This window comes from Alligator mississippiensis, chromosome 12 (assembly GCF_030867095.1).
Source record: "Alligator mississippiensis isolate rAllMis1 chromosome 12, rAllMis1, whole genome shotgun sequence".
In the NCBI taxonomy this organism is placed as follows: domain Eukaryota; kingdom Metazoa; phylum Chordata; order Crocodylia; family Alligatoridae; genus Alligator; species Alligator mississippiensis.
The window spans coordinates 20,167,471-20,185,372 of NC_081835.1; the positions used below are offsets into that span (position 1 = coordinate 20,167,471).

The 17,902-nt window shown below is 51.9% G+C and overlaps 1 protein-coding gene across 6 annotated transcripts in view; it reads right to left on the reverse strand.

Annotated features, from left to right (window-relative positions):
• Nucleotides 1-9,276: 9,276 nt before the first annotated feature.
• NCKIPSD (NCK interacting protein with SH3 domain) overlaps nt 9,277-17,902 on the reverse strand; it is a 91,613-nt gene continuing 82,987 nt past the window's right edge. For 3 of the 6 annotated variants that reach the window (XM_019495414.2, XM_006273333.4, XM_019495413.2), the window contains 4 exons: nt 16,886-17,014; nt 13,797-13,889; nt 11,757-11,929; nt 9,277-10,896 (listed from right to left, as the gene is read on the reverse strand). In XM_019495414.2, the coding sequence (XP_019350959.1) occupies nt 10,693-10,896; nt 11,757-11,929; nt 13,797-13,889; nt 16,886-17,014 (599 nt within the window). In that variant the 3' untranslated portion in view covers nt 9,277-10,692. The other 3 variants (XM_059715920.1, XM_019495412.2, XM_059715922.1) reach the window with 3 other exon arrangements.

The window sequence follows — 17,902 nt, forward strand, 5'->3', positions numbered from 1 at the left end:
AAATATTCATGCCACATTGTCCTAGGTGAGACCTGCTTTGCGGGGGAGGGAGGGGCATCTCATTTAATTTTGTGTGGCAACTTAGAAACTTTCATTGTATTTGACAGGCACCAGTTCACAAACGCACCATACATACCATTCCTCATGCAGACACGGCACAACATTCCTTTCTACTCTGCTTTTGCTCCAAGGAGAGTGCCAGAAAAGTGCATCACTATGCAAACCTAGTGGCTGTAGAGGATGCAGAATGGGGAACTTCAGATCACACGCCTCCTTTCTGTCGTTCCTGCCCAGCATTCATTCCTGACCAGGGCAGGGAGTCGGACTTGATGATCTGTTCAGGTCCCTTCCGATCCTAGAAACTATGAAACTTCTAGCATTAGGTTGACAAAGCACTGAATCCTGTTAATTTTTTCATCTATTTCCTTGGGGACCAGGTTGTACATTCCAGCCTAAACTCTTCCCAGTTAAAAACAAAGAAAAGGAGGACACTTTCACTTGCAGATAGTGCATCTCCCACAAGCTTCCTCTTTTTTTCCCTACCCCCTCAGCCTGCCCTTGACTTGTGAAAATGGCTCTTAACTTACCAAGTTGCTTCTCTTTCCTCATTTAAATCATTGTCACATATTAATCCTGTGCTGCCAATACTTTTTCAGATACAAACTCCATCTATTTTGTATGTAGAGAGAGACAGAAAAGAACAACCATACACTCTTGCTACTGTTAGCTTCGCTTGCCTCTCCAGTGCAGCCTGATCCTATTAGAACCCACCCTCATCTACTGCATTATTTCTGCCACAGGGATGCAAGCATATTGAAGGGCAGACTATCTGCCTTCCATGCAAAGGGGTTGGTCCACCCTCTACAAAGTAACCCATGAATGGCATTCATTTTGATCTTGGAGACTTTCATGGCTAAAATACAAATGCAGAAGGACATGCAGATAACAGATACGACCCCACACACAGGAGACGTGGTGCCATGAACCTGTCTGGCCAACATCTTCATTCATTTGCACAAGATCATTTTAGGCTCACCACCAGAGATCCAGATTTTCTATTCACCATGGACAAACGCAGTAAAACCCAGAATTTTCATTTTAAGGAGCAAAACCCAGATTTTCTTCCTTAAAAAGGAGAAAAACATGGGAAATGGTGGATTTCTCCATGCAGGCTGGCAGTTTCAGGCTGCAAGGGGCTGGGGGGAGCAGGAGGAAGGCGGTCAGGCAGGGGGTGCCACATGCATATGTGCATGTACACATTCACATGGCCACCAGACAACCTGGAGAGCAGCTCCCCACAAGTAAATCTGTCCGGGGGGGGAGGGGAAGAGGGGATTGAGGCCCCCATAGTAAGGGAGGGAGGTGGGCAGGGCTGGGGCTGCTGCCCGGCTGGGGCAGTGCATGGGGCTTGGGGCCCAGGACCACATGTGGCCACAGGGCCCAAGCAGGGAGTGGGACGGGGCCACAGGTGGCTCATCCAGGGAGTGGAGTGGGGGTTGGCTCCCGACCACTGCACACACTCCCAGGGAGAGGGCATGGGAGGCACATGCACCCCATTTGTGCACAGGGTGGGGGTGGGCTGCCCACTGAGGACTTGGGGCTCCCCACCCTGCTGCCCTCCCCCTGGGGCCTTAGCAGCCCAGTGGGCAGGACCCAGGGGGACAGGGCAGAGCAGGGTAGAGAAGCTCAAAGCTGCTGCCACAAGCCCCATGCCGTCATGGAGAGATGCCTATGCCCGCCTGGAAGCAGCAGGGGCAGCAGCACAGAGGCAGGCAGCCCACACCTGTCCACCACCCACCACAGCCTTTGCCCTGCCCATGCCACCCTTGGGGGAGGGGGAGCTGGGTTCCATTCTGCTCTGCTGCAGCAGCCACTGCCTCCCATGTGTGGCAGCTAGGGCTTGGGTGCTGCTGCGGAGGAGGAGCAGGGGGCTGCAGCCCTAGCAGCTGGGGACCCCCTGTGGGAGGGCTGGGGGGGCAGTAGGCTAGGGTCAGTAGTGAGGGGCACCAGCAGGGCCAGGGGGGGCGTGAGTAGAGACTGAGGGCCACTGACATGGCCCAAACATATCAGGGCTGCTCAGCACCACAAAGCAGTGGTGGGGGAGGGAAGCACGACAACATCCACAGCTGGACCTGCATCCTGGTGAGCAAAGGGGGCAGCTCTGATTTTCCATGACACAAAAAAAACCCAAAATGAAGTGCCAAAATTTATAGGCATCTTTAATTTATTTTATTATAGTGATTGAGGCACTGGGTAGGCTTCCATACCGTTCAAATTGTAAATATATCAGTAAAACATTGTGTTCAATGGATACCTATGTATATAGTGGTGTTTCATTTTAATAACGGAAAAACACAGATTTGGAGGTTTTAAAATCAGAGCATTTGGCATTTTTATCAGAGAAAACCAGGTTCACTGTTCACGTCCTTCCACCAGATGTTTAAAAGGGCATCGGGGGCTTCCCATTCAAGTAGGAAGAGTCAAAGACTGTTTTTCAGCCAAGTGATATACAAGCACAGCTCTGTGTTGACCCCCTGGCATCTGGGAAGCATTGGGAGCATTACAGAAGTTATAGACACTAGTGGGAAAATTCACCAGCAACTGATGTCTAAGCAAGAGCAGTCACAATGGCACAGCTCTTCAGGGTAGAAACGGGCAGAGGGACCCCAGCTGGGCAAGCCCAGGAGGAGAAAGTTGTCACCACCGTAGTTGCAAACCAAACCAATAAGGGCCTTTCTTGAAATGGGTGCTGGAGTTTCCAGGGCTGTTCCTTGCCAAGCTGTGAGGGAGGCAGAGCATTCAAGAAATAACATGTCTCCTTCAGTGACCTCACACAGACCAGCCAGGCTAGTCTGTCCACTGGCTCCTCTTAATCCTTTGTTTTTGGAGCTGACAGCAGGCAGCCTTTATTACCATGACTGCTTTGCTTTGTGAACAATATTGTTCTTGAGGTTGTTCCTTCCCAACTCTCAAGAGGCTTTTGAATATCACTTTTCTGAAGAGCCAGATTGCAATGCGCTCTCATTCCAGGCAGAAAAACTCCTCTCTAGGAGAATGAGAAGCCAATTTTAGAAGGACAGCCTGACCTAGGAGAGGAAAGCGACCTCCCTCGCTGCTGTACAAAGAGCAGGGAACTCGAAAGAGCAGCAGAGTTCTGCTTCAGGCTAAGATCACATTTAAACCCTGCCCAGCCTGCAGCTCCCCAGCGTAGTTAAATACATTTCCCTTTTATCGCAGGTGCTTAATTGGACAGCAGGACCCCAGCATGGCTTTGCTGTGCGCCTTGCCTGCACAATCACGGATTAGGCAGATGGGTAGCCAAGACAAGCACACAGTATACAGAGCCGATGGCTCACTGGGAACCCCTCAAACACACAGCATTTCATTTTCTGGTTGGAGGTCTGTCTGTACAGCTGCAGTCTGGTATCATTAACTACTGGGCCTGAGCAAAGCAGCCAGCAAGAGGATATATGACAAAGGCAGGGACAGCCTCCTAAAACAAAGGCAGCCAGAGGGCACTTCAGACCAGCCCTAGGGGGCAATTCAGTTGCATGATGTGTGGGGGGCTGAGCACAAAGCCTTTGGGAGAGAGGGTCCTTGCTCTGAAGAGCACAGCAGCAGAAGCAATGATGTTCTTAGGAAACAGCTGGACACGGGCGAGGATAATAGGATCTGGGACAGGGCAGCTTACCTTCACCGCAGGACACCGCTCGCATTTATACTCAGCTAATCTGTGCTGCCACGGCTCACTGCCACGGTTCGGTTCCTGTCTTCCAGAGCCATGGCCAGAGCCTAACGAGGGCGATAGACAACGGGAACAACTGCTTATGGAAAACAAACCAAGAGCAGAGGCAGCAGCCTCCTCTTCTCAGAGGTCACCTCACACCAGAACAAGCAGCACTGTCTTGCCCTGAAGTGACACCTTCATCCACGGCCAGGGGTCGCCTTTATTCATATACAATTAAGAGATTTGAGACCTCGCCCCTGCTACAAAAGAAAGCAAAGCCCACACCATCCATACTAATCTCACCATGTGTAAAATTCCTTCCTGACCCCAAATATGGCAATCCAGTGTCCAAGTCCCTGAGCAGAGGGACAAGACTGCAGCCAAGACCCTCTGGCTTTAAGTCCCAGCAGGAGCATTGGCACATCCCAGTCAAAACCCCGAGTCTTGGCTGCAGTCAACATCCATTGCCCCTGAGAATGCATTGTCTCTCACACACGTAGCAGAAAAGGGGAGGGGGCCTTTGCAGGCCTGTTCAGCCCACAGCCTTAGAGTCAGCCCCCCTCTCAGCCATGATGGCACTTGCCATGGTGCAGCAGCCCTCGGGCCTGGCCAGAGGGCAGCACTCGCTGCACCTGCTTCTTGTGGCTCCAAAGGCCTCTTTTACTTGTGGATTTTCAAGTCGATAGAACAGGCAGGGGGCTGCTGGGATATTTGGTCTGGTTCCCCAGGGGTTTTGCTCCAGCTTCAACAGAGATGCAGGGCAGCAGTGGATTTTCTTTGCTGTCTAATCTGCTGGGACCACTGTGGCAACAAATACTAAGAGCAAAGGAAACTGCCTGCCTGCAGGGCTCCAGACGTTGATACCAAGAGAGCAGTGAATGCAAGGAGAGCCAAGACCTGCGCTCAGCCCTCTCTTCCCACAGCTTTCCTCAGAGGAAGTGGGAACTCACCAGGCATTGTCCATCCACAGGCTGGGGCGAGTTCATTTTTCCCCATGACTGAATAAGCAGCAGGCAAAGAAGGTCACTTCCTCCTCATTGCACCATGCCAAGAGTGGCAAGAGCTTTCCATGCTCCCACATCATCAAGATTGCAAATGGTGTCCTGGACATACACCATGGTTTGGGCAGTGCGCAGTGAGCCAGTCAATGAGTCACAACAACTGGAGAATCCCACCACATCCAATCACTGCCTCATTCCTTGCACCCTAATCAAGGCAGGCATCCCATGGAAAGAGCAGCATGGCAATACGTGGACCAATGGGGCCAAACAGTTTGTACGGGCAGCCTGGGTTCTGGCGTTGAACTGGGACTTTGGACTCTGCAGCCTTATGACGTTCCTTGCCCATTGCCTGACACTGTCAAAGGGTCCTACCATCCTTGCAGCACGCCAGCATCAAAGTCTGTGGGAAATGGGTGTCTAGCTTGCCAACTGTCATCCATACCAATAGTTGGGTGGAAATTAAAGCAATCTACACTATCTACAAAACAACAAGGCACTGCCTCAGCAACAGGGCTGAATTCAGCAGAAGTGGTGAAGCATAAAAGCCATTGCCCCTTGTCTGCTCCTTTGTGCTCTGAGCAGGCACTTGCCCTCTGGTTGGCTGCTGTGGGCTGTCTCTAAGTGACAGGGGATACCCACCGATTTCCTGATCTAGGACTCTTCAGTGACATCCCCTCCTTCTCCACCCCACAAAATGCCGTGTGAAATAGGCCCATTCCATCAGCCCACGCTGCCACCCCTCATGCTTCCCAGGTTCGGGGACACCCTCTGCTTGGCTTTCTCTGGTTAAAGGAAAACCAAGCACCCAGGACTAACTTCAAAGGGAAAAGCTGCATCAAACTGAGGATTCTGCAGTGTGCCCTGAAGTTTGCCTGTTAGCTTAGCCCAGTCTCCTCGGGTAGCACAGTCCTCAATAAAGCTTCCTGGAGGAAGTTTTATTTATGGCTCTCACGTTTCATTTTGGTCTTGCCCCAGAAGACTGCAGCCAGGATGGCTGATCATGGAAGGACAGGTTTGTGCTGAGGGTTGTGTGTAAACCAGAGGGCCAGAAAAGGGAGGGTTTTGCTTTTTCTGTATGATGTGACCTGCCTGGCACACCACGCAGCAAGGCAGAGGGCACCATTCGAATCCAGAAGTCCAGCTGGAAGGAGCCTCCAGAAGTCAAGTCCACCCCTCTGCCTGAAGCAGGAGCAGCCTCATCCAAACCAAATCCATTTTATTCCTAAGCATCTGATAAAAATCACTACCAACAGTAACCACTTTGTTCCCCCAAAAAGATGAGCCCTGCTGGTTCTCAAGGCGACATAGGACCGTGAAAGAAATCAGTACTCCAGGATGGGAACAAACCATCGGTGAGGAAGAGTTATGTGCATGGCTCCAGAAGGACTAGGAAACAGCCACCTGTCAATGTTGGAGACCATTTCAAAGCGGGCTCAGGGGGCCTCCCCTCACATTGTGCCATTTTCCCAGCTCCCTTGTGGGATCAGGAAGGAGATAGGGACATAGATGCAAGCACATGAGAAAATACAGAGCCCTTTTTCTTAACAGCTTTGATTCAAGGCATCATTACAAGGCCACATCTGATAGACCACAGCATGTTGGCCAGTGTCCAAGTCCATTCCGATCAGAGACTCTGGTTAAACCCAGCACAGCAAACAGGAATCATAAAAGCAGAGCTTCACAAAAGCTGTTCATCTTTTTCAGACAATGCCCTGGAAAACACTTATCAAGCGCCTCTCTGCATTATTAGCTGTTTCTCAGCACATTGAAGTGATATTTCACTGTTACAGAGGAGCCAACTAACAAAGATTGGCAGCCAAGCGCAACGATTTGGTATGTACCATCTATGCTGAAATATCTGTGGGCAGATCATTATCAGCAACCAGCACCATGAGCGGCTTGGGTGACATTTAAGTCCCGGATTTGGGGGTAGCATTTGATCCCAACCTAACAAAAAGAAATGAAGTTTCCTAATAAATTTGTTCAAGACAAACCCCCTCCATAGATCTTGGGTGGGCAGATGGCAGGACTGGGGCATCACAATGCAGTGCACAGCCACCCTATCTTCTACAGAGGTCTCACTGGCAGACTACAGGTCCTGGCAGACAGTGCCCCAGTGCCTGCCCCCATACTGGACCTCTCCATTACTCCCAACAAAGGGCTGGAAGTGTAAATACCAGTGTGCGACAAGCACATGCAAGAGGCTCAGACACTGAGTTGATTACACTTTGCACCTCCTTCACCATGGGGCTTCTTGTCAGGAAATCCAATTGGAAGAGAAGCAATGCTTTTAAAAAATTATGAAGGCTTTCAAGTTTATTTGTCCTAATTACCCGGGCAAAAGCGTGGGGGAGGGGGAGCGAGACATCAGGGCATTACCACCACAGAAGGGCTGTAATTGAATCATTCCAGACAATAAAACAAACGTGCTGGGTCACTGATACTAGACAGCTTCTCCAGTGCCAGATCCTGATGCCACTCACCCCCGAGATGTAATAAAAACATGCCGATCTGAAAAGATACGGGTTTAATAACAGTCCATGATGAAAACTCAAGTGCGTTATCTGTGCCCGTCACCAACAACAATGCTGCTGAATAGGCTCCTGGATAATGAGTTTGCAGAGGGAACACAGGTTTGATTTGCTCTGATTTGCTAAACACCAGCCTTTTCCTGCCATTACACTAGTTACCTGCCAGGACACTGCTGGCACAGAAATACTCACACTCTTGTCCCCATCCAGACTGGCAAGGGAAGCAGGGGGCATCCAGCTCCAATTCATTACGTCTCTGTGAAAACCATTTCTCCTCCTTCACCTTAGTGGGATCCTGCTGACTGCAAGGAAGGGATTGAGCTTTCCCAACCCACCCTGGTCCACTTCCATTTCTTTCCACCTGGACAGGTGAACCCCATGTGTCATGAGCTAGACAGGTTTGGCATTACACCATCCTGCAGCTTTTCCTCCCCTCTCCCCCTGCCTAACCCTGAGTCAATAGCTGTTCTTTCACTATGGAGGACTGGGCCTCAGAGTAGTCCCTCAGCTCACAGGATCTGAAGGGCAGCCACCACGTCACACCCTGCTCCCCATGCTGCAACCCCTCTCGCAGCTGGAACAGTCTAGGCACAAGGGGGACTGATGCATCTGAAGGGATCTGGGACAGACACTCGCTGCTATGGAGAACACAGCCTCCTGGGCCAAAGCACCAACCCCTGCATTGGTACAAGTGCCCCAGCTGGCCAGGGGGTGGGGGTGGAAAGGCCGACACCAAGTAGAGCAGGGATTGCGCAGCACTATGAAGCTGAGACCATGAGCTTCACGGCAGCCTGAAGGACTAGCCATCAATGGGCAAAGAGGCACAGCACGTACTACTACCCAAGAACCTTGCCTCTGCTTAGGACTGGAGGGTCAGTGGAGGGAAGCCATGGGCTTTGCCCAAGAGCTCTATGGCCAAGGACTTTGATACTGGGAGCAGCTGGCTCCCTCTCAGCACCTACATTAGCTTTTGCAAGAGATCCTGCCCCAGCCGCCTAGGCTGAGCTTGTTAGCACCAAGGCCACAAATGTACCAATGGGTGGTGTTTGATGGAGCTCTCTATCATGTGGGTGACAGCGTGGGGCATTTTGCTCCAGTGGGCTTCATGCCAACCGAGTTGCAGGCAGCTCCCCTGACACCCCTTACAGCAGCCTTCTGGAGCCCAGTGTCCCACAGCCCAAGAAAAGGAGGCCTGTCCATGGCAATGCTGGCAGATTTCACTGTGCCTCTCCTGTCAGGCCACAGGCACTAGATTCTGTTGCAACAGTTAAAGCACTCCTCTACCCTTCCTCTCCACCACATGGTCACGAGGCCATGGCATACGCAAGGGAACAATGGGCCGGGGCAGGGCTGAGCTCTGGTGCCAGGCACTCACCTTATAAACTGAGCTTCAGTTGTTGATAAGTGCTTCATTACTGCAGACAGGTCAGCCCTCAATGCCTGCTGAACCAGCAGCTCTGCTGGGGGAACACATAAGCAGCGGGCACACCATGTGAGCTGAGCTGCTTTAGCATCAACAGCAGAGACATTGCCTTGGCACAGGCCATGTCACAGTCACTGCCATGGCTGTCCCCAGCCCAGGCTGGGCCTGCTCTCCTCTCCGCTAGAACCCACATCCTTCTGACTCGCATCAGAAGCTCCCGGGGTGACTGGCTCCCCAACTTCCTGCCCATCCTGTCAGGGAAGGAGGGGAGGCTGGTAGAGTTTGGTGCTAGATGTTTGTGGGCATGGTGCCCAGTTGGCATTGCCCTGCATTATCCTCTGGTGTCTAAAATCAGCTCTGGCACTGCAAAGCCTCTCATGTAGGTCAATGGCCTGAGGTTTCACAGCTAACACCATGTGGCAGCAGATGGAGGGCTGCCTGCCTTTCTGAAATGGGCCTTGCAGCCTCCCCAGTAGGCACTCCTTACACACAGCAGCACAGCCTTCTCTCCCACAGCCTCCCCCCAGCCCCAACCCCAACCTCCGGGGAACACCCCTCCCCTCCAGTACCTGGATGCCACAAGCAGGAGACACATTTGCACAGTTAAGACGTTTATTCCTTTGCGAGTTACAGTCACTTTAGTGTTTAAGAAAATACAGGTTGCTTTGACAATCATACATTTGTACAGGGGAACAGAGGTTTCTCACGGGGCTGTTTGTTCACCGTGGGAAGGCCAACAACCACCTCCCGTCCCACTCCCACTCTTTGAGCTTTACAATCAGTGCCCTTCCCAGGGCTTCACACCCATGGCCCGTGGCTTTAGTTATGCTTTAACAACCTGTTGTTTAAAGCATATCCAGTTCTAATGGCTTCTATGCAGAGCGCTGCCAAACTCCAGAAAAGAGTCCTCTGGTTAGTGACAGAGCAATGGTTCATACAGCATGGGCAGAGTGCCATGCTCAACAGACCCAAGTAATTTGGGGACCACATCTGTGACAGGAATTTTTGCTAGGTCCCTAGAAGAAATCGAACTGAAGGGGTCTCCACACGCGCATTTCACAGAGCGACAATGCCAGGCTCAAGCACCCTGTCACAGGGAGAGGGGATACGGCAAGGCAGAGCCAACCACTACTAAGCTCAAGGCAAGGAATCCACAGGCGTTAAAGGCAGCACTCCCTGCCCCCAGCTACACACCTGAGGAAATAACTGGGCAGACAGCAGGAGGCAGGCTACAGCTGTCACCAAGCAGGACATGCCTCAGGCCCGTGTTGAGGCCAGAGGCTTCTGGGAACAACGTCACTGCAACAACCATTACTTCTGTGCCAGCACAGCGCACATGGGATTCAAACCTAAGCAGCACGATGGAAGCAAACCAGAGCAAGCAGCTGTTGGGGGAGACCCCAGCCAGGCTGGCAGGCTGCAACCTAGAATGAAGCCTGGGGTCAGGCAGGTATGGCTCCCCAGACACTGTACTGGAGATCCAGTTACTGCCTCCCTTGCCAGGCCTGTGGCACTTTTGCACTAGCAGCAAACAAAACAGATGTTACAGAAGCTTCTTCCAAGCACTGGCAGACTCACCTGGGTAACTGCAGGGAGAGATGCATAGGGAGAAGGGGTAGGCTAAGGCAAAGGTCTCTTGCTTTGGGACCTCAAACACCAGCAGAGCTGAACACACAAGGCCATCCAGCCTGATAAACCCCTGCTGTCTACACTCAGACAGGTAACCAACACCCTCCTAACCCAGGCCCGGTAACGAATCTGCACCCTTGTGCCAATCTGCTTTCCACTCAGTGTCAGAGCTCTCCCGGGGGAGGCAGAACTCCGGGGGGCGCTTTCCACTGGGGTCCTGCACTGCTGACACTTCTAAAAGGCCCTTTGGCATTATCTGAACCCTAGGCCTCACCTGAAGGAATAACAAGGTATGAGCTGTAATGGACAGGGATGGGGAGGAAGTGTCAACAAGAGATGTTTACGATCCAAGTGGTTCTCTCAGTCCAGTGCGAGGTCCAGTTAGCTAGTGCCAGAAGCGATCTCTGGGAACTCCTTATATATCTCCCAGATGATCATCTTGTCCATCTGGCACTGCTGCCCCTCCTCCTCCTCAGCCAGGATGCGCTGCAGGATCCCCTGGAGGTCCAAGAGGCGGTGCTGATGCTGCAGATAGGGTGTGGAGCGGATGATTGCGTGCATTAGAGAGAGATACTCCATCCGCAGCTGCAGAGAGTGGGAGACACTTTATACAAGGTAAGCCAGAGCGCCAGCTCCCATTAAAGCATTAAAATCAGAACAGCTGCTGCCAGGTGACCAGCAGGAGAGGACTCCATCACCCACACCTCCCCTTCCTCCACCCAAAAATCGCACATCTTGCTTCCACCAGCCTTGGCAATAGTTACAGCAGCATGTTCCCATCTCTGCTTCATACAGGGGCTAAGAAAGGGAACTGCTTTTCTCTTGGAAGCCCTGAGGAAAGCCCACTGGCCTGCATGGCAAGTGACTGCATTAGCCAAAACCACCGAGTACCCTGAGCGAGCACCTTCGACCATTTTCTGTTGAGGAGGGAAACCGACCCTGCCCTCCCACACTCCAGAACAATCCAGGCCACTAGTGCTCCCAAGAGCTGGTGCCACCCATGCTGACAGGAACGTGGGGATTCTCTGACGGAGCCCTGATAGCTCCCTAGAAGACAGGTGCATGGCTGAACGTGTCCATTTCCAAACAGTCAGGGCACTCAGGGCCTCCAGGACCACGCATAAACATGTCCTTTCAGCAGACAACAGGCAGAAAGGGGGCTGGCCTCCCTGCTGGCCCTGCTGTCAAGAAGTCTGGGCTGCCTGTCAGCTGCTGGACCAGTGGCAGGCCACAAGGTTGCACAGCCCCTGCAGGCTGCTTGGCCAGTCCTGCCAAGCTAGGAAAGAAGGGTCCAGAAATAAGTGCTCCACCTAGCCCAAGCACCCACCACTGCTCCAGACTGCTCTGCTCCAGTGCCCCTCCCTGGCTGCACAGCACCACCCCACAGTAACTCTGCCTCCCGAGGCCCCAGTCCCTGCCCCTACCCAGAGCCTTGTGCTTGGTACCTTGTCTCCTGGGGAGAGGTCTGCAATCTGCCGCACCGTGATGTCAATCATCACCATCATGTCTGTGTGATAGAAGATGCTGGCCGTGTCCTTGCCAGCAAAGATGTCCTGGAGGAACTTCAGCACTGAGTGTGGTGGCTGGGGCTGGTGCTTAAAGATGCAGACAGGATCATCTGGGGTCCAGAGAGAGGAGGACATGTGTTAATGTACACATGCAGCCTCTCACCAGAAGGGAAGGAAGGAGAAGGGATTCTTGCACCTCTGCCAGGGCTTCACCTGAGCACTAGCGACACATCTGCACATCACCAGCCTGCACCACAGAGCGTGGGCTGTGTACACAGCACAGCGTGTCTGTGTGAGCCCAGTGCAGCATCATGCTAATGTGGCTGCCCTGCCCCCAGTCCCAAATCAACCCAGCCAGGGCAAGTGCGAGTATCCTGGTAGGGCTAGATGTTCCCTCAGCACCTCGTGTTTTGCCCAGGAGATGGCCCATGGCACACTGCTGCAAGGGACCCTGGAGGTCTTCAAAAGGAGGCTAGATAGATACTTTGCTGGGGTTGTTTGACCCCAGCATCCTTTTCTGCCCATAGCAGGGGGTCGGACTTGATGATCTGCTCAGGTCCCTTCCAACCCTACCTACTATGAAACTATGACATGGGCAGAGAACAGGGTGCCTAAGGGCTTGTTGGTATTCACTTAATCCCAGTCTGCATTGTATCTAGCATGCTGCAGGGAAAAATGCTGCCTTGCTCCTGGCCTGGCTGAGCCACAATGGCTCACTTCCCCCCGGTTTATTAATCCTGCTGCAAACCCCTCTGAGCAGCCAGCAGGGCTAGCATGAGCCTTCACCATGGGGACCAGCCTAACCATCTACCTGGAGCCAGCAGCACATCTCCAGGCTTCAGCTCGCTGCTGTATTCCCCCTCCCCACCCTTTTGGAAAAAGCTAGTGCTACAGACCTCAAGGCTTTCCAGACCACAGGGACTCCCCTCCCCCACCCAAGCGGAAGGAGGGGGCTGGTGTGATTCTTGCTAGGAGTCTGTGGCTACCTAAGTTCTGCTGCTTACTACAGCCTCTCTGGACAAGGTGGGGCATCAGGTAATCATGCAGTGAAAGGGTTAAGCAGAGTCTTTGGGAGGAGACCAAGTGGAGGAGCACTGAGGCTGCCAGCAGCCTTTGCAGGTGCTGTACACAGACCATGACTCTCAGCCCTGAAGGGAATGAAAACCTGAGGAAGAACTCCAGAGACGATAGACATGGGTCGGGTTATTTAACAGTAAAATCAATAAAGCCAAAGCAGCAAGGATCCAGTGCTCCAGAAGTCAGCAAAAGGCAAATGTGCCAGGGTGCAGGAATAGGTAGAAAGACCTGGCATGGCATGGTGGGGGGAGCAGAGCTCTTCAGGAGTCTGATGACTTGCCGTATAAAGACTCTGCACAAACATTGGGTTTAACATGCTTCCGGCAGCAGCAGAACTAACTCTTGTTGAGGGAAGTAGAGTGGGAACGGTGCTTTGTAAGCAGAGTTTACCAAGGCAGGCAGCCCTGCCAGCTGGACTCCAAGCAGGGCAGTGACAGGAGCCCATCAGTCCAATGGACAAAGTCACACAGACCCTGGCTGCGAAGCACAATGCACTCTCAGGTGGTAAGGGGAAAACTGGCTTCCAAGCCAGGGAGGAGCCAACTCCCCTGCACCTCAAGACAACTCCTTGCCTTGCCTCCAAGTGTCTCAGCCCACAGAAGCCAGTGGGGAACAGCTTGCAAGCAAATATCAGCCCAATGGACATCATCATGTAGCTAGCAGATGTCAACAGCAGGATTTCTTTCCAGCAGCCACGTCCTTCAGAATGCAGCTCGGCAACGGGAGACTACACCTTGGACAAAGGCAGCAAATCTTAAGCAGGCTTTTCAGCTCATCCACCAGCTGACCCCCCCACACACTTTCACCTCTTAATGAGCATCAGGCTCATTTCTTTAGATCTGTGTTGCCATTAGCCTTCCCCTCCTGCTGGGAAAGTAATAAAGCCACAGAGACGCTCACCTCCCCTGTTCAGCAGTAGCAGCAGCTTTTCTGTGAAAGTCTTGACATTGGAGTGCTTGCTTATCGTAGTCATGATCACATTGTGCTCTGGGACTGAGAGAAGGAAAAGGTGGTTACTCCAAGCGACAGATCCCTTCCAAACAGGATGCAGATTTACTTAAGTTTCACTTTTTCCCTGCTCCCCACCAGCAGCCTTACGGCTGGCACTGTCCCCCCGAGGTCAGAGTAGCCTCCATGCCCTGCAGGACAACACATTTTGAAAACACCACTTCAGCTTCATTTCAGCTCCAGCCCTTTGAAGTACCAGATACCATCCTATCCAGTATCTTCTCCGCCTGCCCCAGGTCAGCAGTGCATCACTGGGGCTATCACCTGCTCAGCTTACAAAAGTGAATAAGCAAAGTGAATGGGCAAACATTTGTGTGATGTTCCAGGCAGGCTGAGAGGTACTGCTTCTCCCTGGAGCAGGACCAACCTGAGCTCACGAATGATAATGCAGGGAAAGGGAGGGGGGGGTCCAACAAGGGACATTTCTTTCCTCCAAGATGTAGATCTGATTAGAAAAGTTGCAGGACAGAGGAGTTAGCCTTTCAGCCTCAGCCAAATTCATACCCAAGTCACAGCCTGCCTCCCTATGCTTCTCCTCAGGTTTCAATGGAGATGGATTTTCCTGTGCCCTGCAAGCCCAGACTGCTGCAGCTATTAGGGCTGTGCGAAGCTTCAGTAGCCAATTTGATTCGGAGGACATTTGGCCCGATTCAGGGGCCAAATCTCCGAATCAAATCGGGAGACCCATTAAAAGGTCCGAATAGATTCAGAAGCCTCCGAATCTATTTGGAGATTTGGACAGTCCCTGCTTGCCGCCGCAGGGAGCTGGACTCAGGCTCCATGCCAATAAATAGGGGGCAGGCGGAGGGGCTATGGGGGAACCGCCGCCTGGCCCCATGCCCCACCAGCTCCCCTGGCCCCCACCCTGCCTGGCCCCAGAGTCCTGGCACTAAAAAAAACAAAACCCCGCACTCACCAGCCACAGCAGCATCGATTGGGGCCTTTGGGGGCTCGTGGCAAAGCCCCCTCATGCAGTGCAGGGCAGCGGAGACTCTGCGCGGCTCAGCAGGGCGCTGCGGGGTTCTGTGTGCTGTCCAGGAGTTGGGGCCACTTGGACTGAGTGCTGCTGGGTGACTGACAGCGTGCAGGACTCTGCCGAGCCATGCTGCACCCATGCAATTTGACAGCTGCCGCGCAGGTGCCAGGCGGGAGGGCCGATCCCTGCTGCCCTGTACTGTGCTGGGGGGGGCTTTGCCATGAGCCCCCAGGGGCCCCGATAGCTGCTGCTGCAGCTGGTGAATGCAGGGATCCCCCCCGCATCACCAAATCGAATCACTGTCCCTTCAAATTGGCCGAATCCGAAGCTGAATCAAATACTTGCTGCTTCGCACAGGCCTTGCGGCTGTGCATGCAGAGTCTCAAAACTACTGAGAGAATTTCTCAAAGGCTGCTGTTTCAGGGGCAGTGACCCCCATCTATACTGTGTGGATCAAGGTACTTCAGTGTCCTTCCTGCTGAAATAACCTGAATGTATCAACTGATCCGCAGAACAGTTTTGAGCTAACACTGCACCAGCCAACTGCAAATATTCTGAGATCTCCTAAAGTCCTGGGAATAAAAATTCAACCTGCTAATAAGGAACCCAAGCATCACTTAGCCAGTTCTTGGAATCGGAGGACAAGTTGCTCTCCTTTCAACTGCACCCCAGGTGGGCAATAATCCCCCAGAAACGCACTGCCTTTCATGCATTATTGCCTAATTACTGAAGCCAGCTAATGCATCAGGTAACAGTCAGAAGTGGTAATGGATGAAAGCAGAGAACACACTTCAGTCTCCGAGTGAGAAACTTTCACAAATTGGAAACTTCCACATGAATGTTAATGAAACAACTCCAATGACCAGCTGAACTCCAGGATGTGTTCTCGCTGCTTCCTCCTCTCCTCCTGGTGAAGCCAAGGATAAAGGCATCATGTGGAACAGTGACAAGTAATTAATGCAAGATAATTATGACCAAGCAACAAGAGATTCCACAGATCAGCTCAGGACTAACAAGTGGCATCCTATACTAGGGCCTACCATTGCACTTGGCCTATGGACTAACTTCAGAACTGCAAGCAGCAGTGGCAGGCAGGGTTTGGCAGGGCAGGCAGGCAGGCATTGGCTTCTTTGCAGCCAATGGCTTTGCCCATTCTTAGGTAGCTCAACATTGCAGGTACCAAAGCATCCAGGAGAATGTGCTGACTGGAAGAATGATGCCAGGACAGACCCCACCACAGTTACCTTTAATGAGATTCAGGAGGCCCAGATGGGCTAACCAGCAGTCCTACCAAACCCCCAGGAGGTGAGGCACAGAGGTGTTAAGCACCCACTGAAAGTGTTACTGCTCCTAAAATTGGTATTTCTGTGGCATTAACCCATGCAGGCATGTGGCACAGTATGAAGAGGCAGGGTAGATATGCACTTTATAGCCTAAATAAATAAGATACATCTAGAGAGAACATGAGCTTTTCTGAAACTGAGTTCACTTCATCAGACAGTCTGAAGTCAGGCAGTTCAGCGTAACATGGCTAACTGCCTCTCTCTGTGGTGTGAAAAGAACCATGCGACAGAGAGTGGTGGGGAAAACAAAAAAAAAACCCAGAGGCTGCAATAACCCCTTGGACCCAGGCAGGTTAAGTAGTTTGTTACAGGCTCTAATTTAATCACAACCATCTTTCAGCTTGAGAGTCCAAGCTGGAGTTTTGCTGTTCCTTCTCAACCATAAGCAGAGGTATTGGGGAGCAGAGGAGCAAGGCACCATGTCCTCATGGACAGGTTCTTTACTTGATGATCAGTATAACCCCTCCTCTAAAGGAATTCTTTCCCTATCTATGACCTTACTCAGTACCTATTATCAAAGCCCTGGGAGTCCAGGAGAGGGCATCACACACACCTGGAAAGAGAAGGGCATCTGGTCAGTTAACACAATGCTACCCATGGTTCTAGGACCTCCCCTGCTCTCATCTGTGACAGCGAGGACCTGTGACAGGAGCATCACTAACCAGGAATGTGGAGATTGAAGGCCAGCAGGACATTAACAAATAAGTCAGGCAGCTGATCTGTTGTGTCCGAGGGCAGTCCATCCTCGATCACCTCCAACAAGAACTGGACAAACTGTGAGTTAAGGTGTTCTGTACATGAGAAGAAAGGGAAAGTTGATGCACAGTGCTGATAAATCGTGTATCAGGGGAGTTACTCCCACCAGCAGGCTGGACTAGATCCAGCCAATTGTGAGATCGTTGTGGTGGGAGATACAAACAGCTCAGAAAACATAACCCACCTTTTACAAGCAAGAAACCAACTGGCTGGTTTCCTGAGTGAATGAAATCCCAGAACCTGCACCAGCATCACAGCAACCACTGAAGTATCACCAGCACAGATTTGTATTCTTACCTAGTGGTTTGGTTTGTCTATTTAAAAATTAATCCAAATCCTTTGTAATAGCTCATGTTTTAATCTAGCTATTAGGGAGGCTTCATGGCTCATGCAAACAAGTCCACCTGCAGGAAATAACCGCCAGGGTCATGCTAAAGGAGCAAAACAATCATTTCCAGAAGCCTGAACAAAGCGATTCACATCCCTGGTCCCTGCAGCACTGGTTCCAAAGCCTGCACATTTATCGCAGGGTCTAGTGAACCTGCTAAGGAGATTCTTTGGCAAAACTCTCCACAGCAGCCATAGAAAACAAAGGTCAGTGGTTCCCAAACACTGAGCACATCTGGATCCAGCAAAGTGGAAGGGCATATTTGTGCGTTTGGGGGGTGGGGGGGAAGGAAGGAGAGGGAGAGAAAAGGGAATGCAGTTGGGAGACAAAGGCTGCACAAGAGTAAGAGGTTAACAAGTACCAAAATGGGGTTCAAAAGACAACAGCACAGCTGGCATCTGCCTGTTGATTCTCAAGGATCTCTGCTTTCATTGAAAACAAGCTTGAAGGGTCTAGTTATGAGGTAGCTTCAAAAAATCTAAAGCTGCAGGCATCCCAGTATGCCCAGATGAGGACTGTATCACAACCTGCAAGA